At 37.7% G+C, this 12,870-nt stretch overlaps 1 protein-coding gene across 1 annotated transcript in view; it reads right to left on the minus strand.

The window, feature by feature from the left end:
* MRPL48 (mitochondrial ribosomal protein L48) overlaps positions 1-12,605 on the minus strand; it is a 45,776-nt gene extending 33,171 nt beyond the window's left edge. The window contains exons 1-3 of the mRNA XM_011377377.2: positions 12,451-12,605; positions 6,101-6,153; positions 3,487-3,524 (exon numbers count right to left, since the gene is read on the minus strand). Coding sequence (XP_011375679.1) covers positions 3,487-3,524; positions 6,101-6,153; positions 12,451-12,471 — 112 coding nt within the window. The 5' untranslated portion in view covers positions 12,472-12,605. The remainder of the gene's footprint in view (positions 1-3,486; positions 3,525-6,100; positions 6,154-12,450) is intronic.
* Between the last annotated feature and the right edge of the window lie 265 nt (positions 12,606-12,870).

Here is a 12,870-nt window from a genome sequence, read left to right on the forward strand (position 1 = left end):
ATTCAGCAAGCAATCCACAGATGCTGTGCTTATAGTTGCCTCAAAAGGCCAACCAGAAACCAAGGCCAGGTGCCTCCAGTGTGAGTCTAGACACTCCTCAGCAAGAAGTACCTGACTGGCTGAGGATATACCTGGATATGGCTTGGGTGGGGCTACAAGTTGGGCTAGGCGGAGTTTCAGGGAATCCTCTGGGCTGAGCAACCTTTGCTATCCAGTTTGATGAGGACTCAGTTACGGCAGTGTTATGTCCATGCACTGGAAGCGGGGAGGGCTCAACAGGGTACAATGAATACCGCTGGCACTTCTGTACAGTGTAAGTCTCGCCTTGGCCCTCCGACAATGTCTCCCTGTAAGTCCCTGGTGCCCCCTCACATAGCCTAATTGGCATTAGTGCACAAAGTGAGCAGGTCCATCATGACGAAAATCCGCTCACAGATGCGGCCCCTCTAAGAGGTGTCTGCCACTGCCACTGCCACAGCCTCAGTCTCACTCAGCTGCTCAAGACTGGGCAGCCCTGCATCCTCGCCCCATCCTACCTTCTGCCATTGCAGGGTGATTTCTTGGATTTCTTGGATTTCTCCCTAGTTGTATGGCTTGTTCATCCCAGGCAATTTTTCCTTGCTACTGCTGCTACTTATTTGTCACAATTTTGATTTGGTTGCCAGAGGAATGAAGAGAGCCTCTATCATCTACACCATTTTTTTCCCTTCTCAGTACTAATTTTTTTTAAAAAACTTCCTCAGAATACATACCAGTTCAAAATGAACTGTCTCTAGTTGTGTTAAGGGATAAGACCACAGCTAGTGAATAAGAGGACTTGAACATAATTCTTTCTTTTTTAATACTAAAGAAAGTCTAACAAAATGTTAATAATTACCAAATCTGGGTTTATTTGACATATTATCTTTTTTGCTTTTCTGTGTTTTTTACATCTTTCACAATAAAAAGTGTAAGTAAGAGAGAAATAACTATTAAAAAAACCTTTCCTGGATCCCATATCCCTCTCCAGCTCCTACCAATTCTCTTTCCTCCCATTCCAAGTCAAACTTCATAAAAATATTGTCCATAATAGCTTTCTCTAAATCCTGAACTCCCATTCACTTGTCAACTAACAGTTGACTTCCACAACTGACCCATCCCACCCTCACAGACACTGCTCTCACTGTCATCAGTGACCTCTTTGTTGCTAAAGCAAAAGATATTAAGTTCATATTTTCGTGATCTCTCAGCAACACACATTGTAACTGTAACATGGTTGACCACCCTTTCCTTCTTAAAACACTTTCTTTTTGTCTGCCATGAAACTACACTATCCTGGTTTTCTCCTACCATTTTGGCCTTCCATTTTCAATCTCATTAGCCATCTCTTTCACCACCTACCCAATTTTTTAATGTTGGAGTTCTTCAGGGCCTGATCCTTGGGCCTTTTCTCTACTTGTTCTCGTCAGGTGATCTTATTTATCCCCATGACTCCAATTAAAATCGACAATATGATAGCTTCTGTATTTACAGTTTCAACCCAAACCTATATTTTGAGCTCAAGATCAGTGTATCCAAATGGACTACTTAATATATCCTCTCTATAGCGCTCGATTCAACATGTTCAAAATCAGACTCAGAATATCTTCTCCAAATTGTTCCTTATAAGGCAATACATTCAAAATAATTAAATATATATTTATTTATCAATTGTAGTAGAAACATGTTCACCATAAATTAAGTGGGAAAAAAAGGGGATTATAAAGTATTATATATCATTTCCTCTCATTACTATAAGACAAAAAAATACACACACACACACACACACACACATATATATATATACATCTCTCTCTATATAGAGAGAGAGAGAGGGATATAAATGCCTAGAAGAAGATTTGGTAGGACATACACCAAAATGTTAAGCAATAATCTCTGGGTGGTAGGATTACAGTCGATTTTTATTTTGTTCAGCTTCTTCAACTTCTTCTTGTGTGTGTGTGTTTATTTTCCATATTCTCTAAAATGGATGTTTTTCACTTTTGTAAGACATTCTTAGTTATCTTTTTAAATCTCCTGATAGAAAGCAATATGAAGTTCACAGCATCAATTATAAAGTTTTTTTACTAAAACTGTTTAACTTAAATCTAGTTAAGTTTTAGATCTAACTTTGAGTTTGTAGAAGGGAACAGAGAAACATGCTATACAACACCATGAGAAAATAATTAGACAAATCAAGAAGGGAGAACATTCTATAAGATAGCCTATAAGTCACTGTTGTAGAAAAAAAGTGGTAGAACTGTTCTAGATAAAAGGTGACATAATAGTGAAATACAAAGTGTGAACCTTCATTGGCTCTTGGTTATAAACAACACCTACAAAAATCATTTTGAGGACAACTGAGGAAATAGATACAGTATTAGATAGTATTAAGGCATTATTATTAATTTTCCTGAGTGAGATATTGGTTTTGTGGTTAACTGAATGTAGAGAATGTCCATATTTCTAGAAATGATGCTGAAATATTTAAGGGTGAAGTATGATGTCTGATAGAGATAGTAAAATGTTAACAATAGTTGAATCTAAGTGGTGGGTACATAAGTAAGTGTTCATTACATGTTCTTGAGGGGAAAAAAACTATTTCTTAGAAGACTATAAGCTTCCATAAAGTAAGGACTGTATCCTCTTAATTTTATATCTTCAGCACCTAAAACACATCCTGGTACCATAAATGTTTGTTGAGAGAATGAAGAAATAAAACAAAGCCTGTATTTTGAGATGCTTTGGGGCTGGTAGAAATGAAGCCACCTTCTGAAATAATTAACAGATATAAAATGTCATATACGTTATATACACATTAGTCACTCAAATGTTAGTCCCTTCTTTATTCTCATGACTTTATCTCTGATATTCTTTAGATAAATGACAGATGTCATTAAAATCTAACTGCTTTGGAATGTCTCACATAACATACAAAGCAAAAATGGCAAGTAATTGGGTTGAAACAAAGATTAACATTTATTGAGTTAATCAGATTGAATGGACATTCATTTTGGACAAAATACTATAAGAAAAGCCTCAGTTTGGTTGATGATGGACATGAAAGACAGATCTGGAATAGTAGAAATAAATAATAACAACAGCAGCTAACTTTTTAAGCACTTTATCTGTTTTATCTCATTGAATCTTCAAATAATTCATTGGAGTTGGTACTATAATTATCCCCATTTTTTAAAAGTGAGGAAATCAACCTATGGAGAGGTAGCCAAAGGTCACAGAATATGTGGTAGAGTATGTGGCAGAGTTGGAATCCAAACTAACTACAGAGCTCTTGCTCTTAACCACTACTTTATGTTCTCACCCACTGTCCTATTCCATGTAAGAAGTAGGATTCAGTACCAGCCACTCTTCTCAAACATATGTTAGGCATCTTTCCAGACAAAATTATTACACAGTACTAGAGAGTCACTTAAAGCAAGCAGACTACATCAGAAAATAAATGCTTACCTACAGAACAGATGGGATTCTCTCCTGAAGTTTTGAATCTAAAAAGAAGGAGAGAATATGTTGAATACAGTTAAATAACCACAATTTATTTGCACAGTTATCAAAACTTGTATACTCTTCATTAAGGATAAGTCAATGCCAGGTATTTCCTTATTCCCTTCTTACCTCCTTCCTACAAACATTATTATGTATATATTATGTGCCAGACAACAAGCTAGGTTTTGAGGATGCAACAATAAGTAAATGTCTCTATGGTCTAGTTGGGAAAGAGATACTATAGGTAAACAAATGTGAACCACAATTTAGTGCTGATCCAGAACAAAAACATGTGTAAAATTTGGTGGAACACAAAGAAAAATGTGGTCATTTCTACCAGGGAGGTGAAACTATTTGAGCTGAGCTTTAAAAATAAACTATTCTCAATTATTTACCCTTACAGGCTAAGCATTCTAGGCAGAGGTACGAAAGTGGTATGTTTGGGGAACTGCAAGCAGCTGGATATGAATAGAACTTAAGCAACAGGGGGCATGGTGAAAGAGGTAATCAGGGGCAAGCTTATGAAGAACCTTGTACACTGTGCTAGGGAGTTTAGTCTTTACTCTGTGTAGGCAGTGGGACTGTTCTGGCAGAATTTAAGCAGAGGAGTGATATGATCAAGTTTAAGTTTTGGAAAGTTAACTCTGGCAGTCGGTGAGAAATGAATAGGAAGAGGTGAGACTGAGGCAAGAGAACCAGTGAGGTAGTTCTTGCAATAGCCTTGAACTATTAGAATATGTTCTGGGAGTATGGAGAAGAAGGGAAGGCAGTGGATACAGAAGCCAGAGAACATGGAGGAGAATAATATGGCTGTTTGGCTGACTAGATAACGAGAGTATTTTATTTTAGTTCAGCATCCTGCAAAGCATTGGAACTAAATTGTGGAACAAGTTGGAGACAAGCAGATCTGTAACTAAATGCTGACTCTGCCATTTCCAAACTGTGACTTTAAGCAAGTTGTTTTATATTTCTGTAACTCAGTTATCTCATCTTTAAAATGCAGATAAAAATAGTATAATCTCATGGGACTGAAAATCTATCTTAAACTCTCTGAGCCAGTTTCCTCTTTTGTAAGATGATAATATTTATATTTGTCTTGTAGTATTTTTTTTGTGAAAATGAGAGAGAACATGTAAATGCCTAGCATGGTGCCATAGTAAGGGCATATTGAATAATTGACTGATTAATGTAAAAATCAATTAAGATAGAAAATAACAGGAAAAAGGCTTCAATACATGTAAAGGATTAAAGAAATCATCAAGGCTCATGAGTGTCATGTGGTCCAAGAAGATATGCAATTCATTGTTTTATATCATGTGGCTGCCACACATGAAGCACTCAGTGAATATCTGCCGAATAGAGAAATAAACTATTAAATGTTCTTCATTACCATCTAGAGAAAAACAATGGATAAGTAGCATACTGTATATGCGGAAGAGCAAAAAAAAAACTTGGGTTGGAACCTTAACTCCAACTCATATTAGCTATGTGCTCTTAAAGCAATCGATTAACCATTCTGAACCTCAGTTATTTATGCATAAAATTGAGATAATATCACCTGTTTCACCAAGTCACTAAGAAGATCTATTCACTCATTAAACAAATATTTATTAAATGCCTACTGTGTGTCAGAAACCATTCTAGGCCTTAGAGATATAGTAGTAAACAAAACTAGCAAAGTCCTTATCCATATGATGCTTATATTCTAGTGGGTGGAGGGGAAGACAGATAATTTAAATACATATACACATGCATAAATATAAAATGTGTCAGGTGGTGATACGTGCTATGAAGAAAAACAAAACAAGATAAGGGGATAGAGATTGATGGAGGGGGTATTTTACATAGGGTAGTCAGGAAAGGCCTCTATGATAAGAATATAGTAAGAGAGCAAGTGATATGGATATCTGATGGAAGAATGTGCAAAGATCCTGGGGTGGGAGAGTGCTTAGATCATCAAGGAATAGAAAAGGAGCCAGTGTGGCTAAAGCTGAGTAAATAGTAGAATACCATGAGGGAATAGATTATATAAAGAGTTGAAAGCCATGGTAAAGATTATAGATCTTATTTTGATTAAGATGGGAGATTTCTGAGATTTCTGAGTTGGCATGAGCAAACTTGATTTTAAAAGAATCACTTTGATTTTAGTATGAAAGATAGAAGACAAAAGTGAAAACTGGGATACCAGTTAGAAGACAAAATGATGCTACTTAAGAAGATAAGGAACTGGTCTCTAGTAGTTTAGCAAAACAGAAAGCATAAGGCGTGAAACTGGAGGTAAGTAATGGTTTGATGCTGTAATATTTCAAAAGTAGAACCAAGAGGATTTGTTAAAGAATTGGATGTAGAGTGAGAGAAATAACAGTGTCAAGGATGACTCCAAGAATTTCAACCTGAGCAACTAGATGAATGGATTTGTCACTTACTGAGAACGGGGAAAGAGCAAGATGGCAGGGGAGTTAGTTCATGCTTGAGATGCTTAGTAGACACAAATGGAGATGATGAAAGAAAAATGCTTTGTGAACTACCCAGTAGAATACAAATATTAGCTATATTCAACTACTGTTAATATCCTTACCTTAAGAGGGGAAAGGCTTGCTTAAAAATGATATCATTCCTCAGACACAGCACCTACAGCAAAACAGCCATGTTAGAACAATCTTAAACATTCACAGACTTCCAAGCACCTCTTCGCAAAGAGACTAGAAACCCACAGTACACCAACCAAAAGGACCCAAAGGCTCTTGTCTGGCAAAGAAGTTGTCTTATAGTTAATACCAAACATGCAGGCAAACCATAGTCATCTTTTTTCTTATGCCACCCACTACAGAAAACAGAAGGCCCCCTTCCATGATGCTTTTTAAAAAACAAACAAACCTATTTCCTCTTTCCAATTTGATCTATTTTTTTCTAATATCAATGAACAACTAGTGTGAGTCTGCCAAGCACAGGCACCATATGAGAGATTTTCTTAATTCTTCTCTAATTTTCAAAACATTGCAAGGTAATTTTACAGGTGAAGGAACTGAGGCCCATACAGGTTATAGTCTAAGAAATTATCGCTAATAAGTGGCTAAGATGACTATTTTACTCCAAAGACTATACCTCTGTTACAGCACACTGTCTTTCTCAATAGTAATAATAGTGATACCAATATCAACAAAATAATGAGAGGAGACAGTAGCGGTGGCAGCTTCCCTCCCTAAGATTCTACCCTCCCCAGTTATTGCAATCTCACTCTGTCCTGCTGGGCACCCAGTCAAAAGATTAATGGCATAGCTTATCTAAGGGAGTGTTTAACATAGACGAGGTCTTCTTATAAACTAGATAATAAATACTAAATGTCCTTAAGGTCATATAACATAAAGAGAAAATCCTGTCTGCTATAGATAACAATTTCAATTCCTTTAACATGTATGCGTTAAAAGACTTGTAAGCAAAAACAAAGGGAAATCTGAGAAACAGTCACAGACCATTTAAAATGTACAAGCAATCAGAACGCACTATTCCAACCAATCAGGTCAGTGCTATTTGGGCCAATCAGATTGTTTGATTTTGGATTCTTCATTTACATAAACATGGACCAAGCAGGGATGGGGGAGGTACTTTCTTCTTATAAGAGGGTGTCCTGTTTGTCACCATGGAGTACATTTTCTGTTTCTCTGGTTTGCAAAATATTCGCCTGAATAAAGTTACTAACCCTTCATTGCACCCCAAACTGGGGGCTCCTGTTGGTGTTGGATTGATGGCAGCAACCTTTTTGCCAACAATACCTTGGCTCGTACTTGCTCCCCTGAAGTTAGAACAGGTGGCACTTAAGATTCCTGCAGGCCCCAGATCAACCATGACAAACAGCACAGAAATCAAAGCAAACAGAGTATATTCTTAAATGGGTCATTTCGTACAGAAGAGGTACTGGGAGGGAAGAAAGACCTAGATGAAAATGATTTTTCCTCACTTTAATTGTTCAGATTTCTCAATCTCTATTATAATAGCAAAAGATTTAATTATCTAAAAGCCAGGCTTAAAGGTTGACAACTTTCTGGAAGATATTCAAATTGTAGCGTGAACGCTCTCTTTCAGCTCTGGGAAATGTGCTTCTGTTCCCCTGCAATGTTCAGCATTATTTATCAGGACCAAAGTAATCTATTTTGGGACTGTATCTACAAACACCACCTCCTCCCAGTCAGCAAATAAAGAGCAGCTACAGTTCTGGAACAAATTGAAGAGGAGGGCAGTGATGCTAGCGAATGAATGAGGACACAGCTGCTGCAATGGGTTACAAAAATACTTGTCCCATGAGCTCCGGAGCCAGGAACTAGGAAAGGACTGCTACCAAAGAACCAAAGTCATGGGGCGAAACCTATATAGTACAAGAGTAGCTTCAGACAGCAGAGCCCCAGGGTGAGTAATGACAGCAATGGGTAAGGGACCCTTCAGGCAAGCAACCAAGAGCTGTTTTATGAAGACTAACAGAATATATTTGTATATTAACAAATATATTTGTATATTAACAAATATATTTGTATATTAACAAATATCATTTAAACTTATATTTGTATATTAACAAATATCATTTAAACTAGGATTATTATTTATTGAATACATCCTTTGTGCTGAGCACGTTCCATGTACTATTTCAATTAATCTTTATACCAATCCTCTGATAGAGGCTTAGGAAAAAACAGAGGCTTAGGTAAATTGCCCAAAATTATAGGCTGGTAAGAGGTACCATAATTCAAACCCAAGTGTGACTGAATCCAAAGCCCACGTTTTCCATTCTGCCACACTGCCTCTCAAAAGAGTAATACTAATTTATACTAGTGAAATTCATATGCTGATAACAATAGTCTCAATAACCCTGTTGTTGAAGATCTGCTATATGCTGAACATCATTTCCTTTAATGCTCACAACTATTCTGTGAGGTAGATACTTCTACTTCCATTTTACTGTAAGGAAACCAAAGCTCAGAAAGGTGACCTTTTCTGAGTTCTTTCAAAATTGCTTATTTATAGTTTTTCCTTTGGCCATTCTCTTCTGAATATGTTTAAGATGTTGACTATCGAAGTCTGTCTTTGCACTAAGTCTTTATGGCAGTTAGAAGTACAGGTTATAGATTCACAAAGGGCTGGGTTTGAATATCAGCACTTCATTCTTATTAGCTATGTGATCTTTGACAAGTCACTTAAGAAATACCTGACCTCACATACTGTATGATTTCATTTATATGAAATGACCAGAACAGACAAATCCATAAAGACAGAAAGTAGATTATTGGCTACCAGGGAGTGGGCAGGGTGAGTGGGGAATGAGAAGTGACTGCTTATGGTTACAGGATTTCTTTTGGGAGTGATGAAAATATACTGGCATTAGATATTGGTGATGGCTGCACAAATTTGTGGATTTACTAAAAACTGAATTTTCTACTTTTAAAGCGTGAATATTATGTATGATATGTGAATTATATCTCAATATTTAAAAAAAAAAAAAAAGAATACCTGGCTTCACACCATTTAACTGCTGGATGGCACTTATAGGCCACAGTTGAGCTGTTAATCCCAATTCCCTAACTTCCTTCAGGACTAAGTTCAGTTTCAAATTACCTGTAGTCACCTTCTGAAATATAAGTCTACTCCCATATTATCTCCCCAACTCTCATCCCCATAGTTCTCTACATACTCTTCCTTAATCCAATCCTGACTGCTTCTCCTCCTCCCAATTTCCTAGGGGCCATCTGGAACTCCTAGTATATTCTCATTTCAGGGACTTTGCACATGTTCTCCCTGTCTAAATTCTATCCTTCTTTAAGTTTTAGTCATATAACATCCTCAAGAAAACTCTCCTGACTGTTCAGACTTGCTTGGCTCCTGCTGTTACACACTCATACAGTACCCAGGGTCTTTCTTTTGTGGCACTTATAACAATAAATTAAGTAGTTATATGTTTAATTAGCCTCTTTGCTAGGAATATAAGCTCCATGAAAAGAGGAAACTGCTACATCCCAGGATTTAGCATACTGAAACATAACAGGTGCTGAACAAATATTTGGTGATCAAATTAATAAATCCCACCAAACCTCATTTTCTTATCTCTACAGAGGTTATAAAAATATTTATCTCAAAAAGTTGATAATATGGTTAAATTACATAATATTAAAAAAAAGGGCTTAGCAAATGCAAGACATATTGTTAATTGCCAAATTGGTAGCACTGATGATAATGGTGGTGACTGTTCAGCTCCTCATTTATTAAATAATAGTGTGTGTGACAGGTGCTGAAGATAAAACCATGAACAAAATAGAAAAATGTCCCTGTCCTCCACTTACAATCTAGTAGTGACCAGGCTACAGCCACTTCATAACCATTTTCCTGGCCTTTGGACTCCCTGCCTTCTAGGCACTCTGAAATTTGTGTCCTATTTCCTATCTTCTTATGTCTTCCAAATTCATGTCTGTTGGTTTGTTATTTGCTTCAGTCCTCACTACTAGTTATTCATATGAACTCTGCTCCACATTACCTTCAATGTTTTCATTTGAACTATGAGATCGGTCCCCAAAGTTGCTCCTTCTGGGCTGATATCTTGATCAGTCAATATGTTTTCTGGGATTTGATGAATATCAGTATTAGCATGTTAATCAGATCCACCTTGCTCTACTACTTCTGTTGACCTAAAGAGGTATATGATTCTGCCCAGTTTTATTACCGTAAAGCTGGGCTTCTCACTTATCTAAAATTTGAGATGATTATTAGCTAATAATTTCTTAGGGTCCCAAAGAAAGAGCACTGAGTTAAGAGTTTGAAGTTCCAGTCTCAACTCTACCATGTACTTACCATGCAATGTCAACATTTGTTTATTCACTTATTCATTCAGTATTTATCAGGTACCTATTTTAAGCTAAGTACACTGTAGACTGAGTACATACAGATATGAAGAAAATATAGTTGTGTGCCCTCAAATCTTTCAGTAAGGAGAGATGTGCAAATTATTTACTATATGACAATGTGAGATCAATATAATGGACTGTATAGATCACAAAGAAAGAAAGACTGACAACTAGAAAGGTCAAGAGGAGTTTTCATTCTTCATTTCACAGATGAGGAAAACCAAGATTATTATCAAATTAGGGAGATGTGAAATACTCATAAAAGGAAAGGCAATAGGGTCTTAGAGGAGTAAAAAATTTAAGCTCCAGTCTCAGTACTACCATTTAAAAGGCCACTGCCCTATAAGCAAGGCATTCATTCATCCAGGCATTCAGTAGAACACCTGAGAACCTATTATGTACCAGTAGCTTCCATTTCCTCATCTTGCACCTGCCAGGACTCTCTCATAATATTACGAATATCAAATGAAATTATACAAATGAAGCAGTTTATAACTGTAGAATATCAATATACCTACTTGCATAAACAGCAATTCCAGATAGCAGCAGCATCTGCATTTTACAGATATGAAACTGGAGCAGAGAGAGGTCAAACGAGAGATAGAATACAGGTCTGATGCAAACCCATTAATTTTCCTCATAACTGTAAAGTATTAACTAACACCTCAAGACAGGCTAAGACGAGGATGGTCACATGACTGCATGTGATTAGATGCCAAAACATACTACCAGTAGGAGTTCAGAAAATAAACAGACATGGAGTGATCAGAAAGCGTTTATAGAAAAGATAACATGAGCTGGGCCCTCAAGGAGGGGAGTAATTGGATAAGCGATAAGAAGGGTAAAGGTACTCCAAATGAAAAAGCTCCATAAGATCAAGGATCAGGAATTCGGAATTTAGCAAATAAAAAGAAGACTATCTGGACAAAGCAGGAGGGCAGACAGAACAGTAAAGTCAGTAGAAAGGAATATGGAAGGGAACAGTGGCATCAGACTTGGAAGGGCTCTATATGTCCTTATTTCTTCAGATGATGGCCTAATGACAGATTTCCATGGGCACTCCTGGAGTATAGAATGGTTAAAAACAGTATTCCTTGAAAAATGATCTCTCCCTTTCAGCATTCCTCAGAATCAAGGCAAATAGAGCAGGATCATGGAGCCACCAATCTGATCATCTTTACCAACAGAATTTTGAAACTTTCTGATTATTTTTCTATTATCCTTTCACAGATATGGCCAAATTCTCACAATTTCGCTAAGATGACATGAACAACAGTGAGTCATTTCATATGAAGTGAGGTTTGGGCCCTTAAGGAAACAAATCTAGAGAAAGTCAGGGGCTGCTCGAAGATAACTACTAGTAGATCCCCGAGCACAAATGATCATGCTAATCTATGGATCATGGAGATTATAGTCTCTACAATTAATGCCTAAAATAAAATTTTAACATAAATTGCTAAAAATAAGTCATTATTCTAAGCAGCATACAACTGAAAGAGTGCAATCGATAACGTTCAGTCTGTTAAGAGGACAAGGGAAGGCCACAGAATGCATTTCCGGTGGTTCATACGGTTTTACCGCAGTCACTTAAATAAGGTTTTACAAGTAGAAATGTAGTTTATTACCATCCTTCCCTTATTGCCAAGTAGTCTCAGATTAGTTCAGCAAGTCAAAAACGGTATTTGTAGAAAAAAAATCTGGAAGTTGATGACTTAACACAAAATAAAGTGACCTGCTTAAGGTCATACAGATTATTGGGACCTATCCTGGTGTGATTTTCAGCGGAACTCTTTCCAAGCCAATGGACAGCGACCGTAGCTAGTAGCGGGTGCTTAGCGCGTGTGATATTGCGGCGGAGGGCGCCCAGAGAAGAGGGAGCGCAATCGTTTGATTACAAGGCGCCGCATGTGCTGCCGGGAAGAGGCTTGGTCTCTCCAGTGAATATACCCGGATGTCTGCAGAGGCGGTGATAGCCACAGCCACCTCCCAGGTCTGCTCTCCCCACCACCCTGTCCGCGGCCGGCATGCGCGAAACCTACGTTACCTTTCCCAGAGCTCCGTTCATCCTCTGCTGTTGCGGCCTGTTATTGTGGAAGCTGAAGATCGGCTCAAACAGCCGCAATCCCTGGGCGGCTGCAAACACTGACGGAACGGCCTCGATCGGTCCAGTAACAATATCCGACCGAGACTCGCTGAACTCTGCAGCATCTTGGTTCCGGCAGCCTCTGCCTAGAAATTCCCCCCTCAGACTCCGCGCTCACTACAGCTCAAGTGTCACCTTCACTGCTTTCTCCAGGCTGAATTGTCAGCTCTTGTTGCTCAGATAACTTTGCACAAATTTCTGTTTCATTTACCATACTATATATTAATTGTTACTATCTCCTGCATTTGATTTTAAGTTTCTCAAGGACTGAGATCCTGTCTGATTAATTCGTTCCAGCGTCTAGCACAGAACGTGGCGATC

The sequence above is a fragment of the Pteropus vampyrus genome, unplaced genomic scaffold, assembly GCF_000151845.1.
Source record: "Pteropus vampyrus isolate Shadow unplaced genomic scaffold, Pvam_2.0 Scaffold311, whole genome shotgun sequence".
Taxonomy (NCBI): domain Eukaryota; kingdom Metazoa; phylum Chordata; class Mammalia; order Chiroptera; family Pteropodidae; genus Pteropus; species Pteropus vampyrus.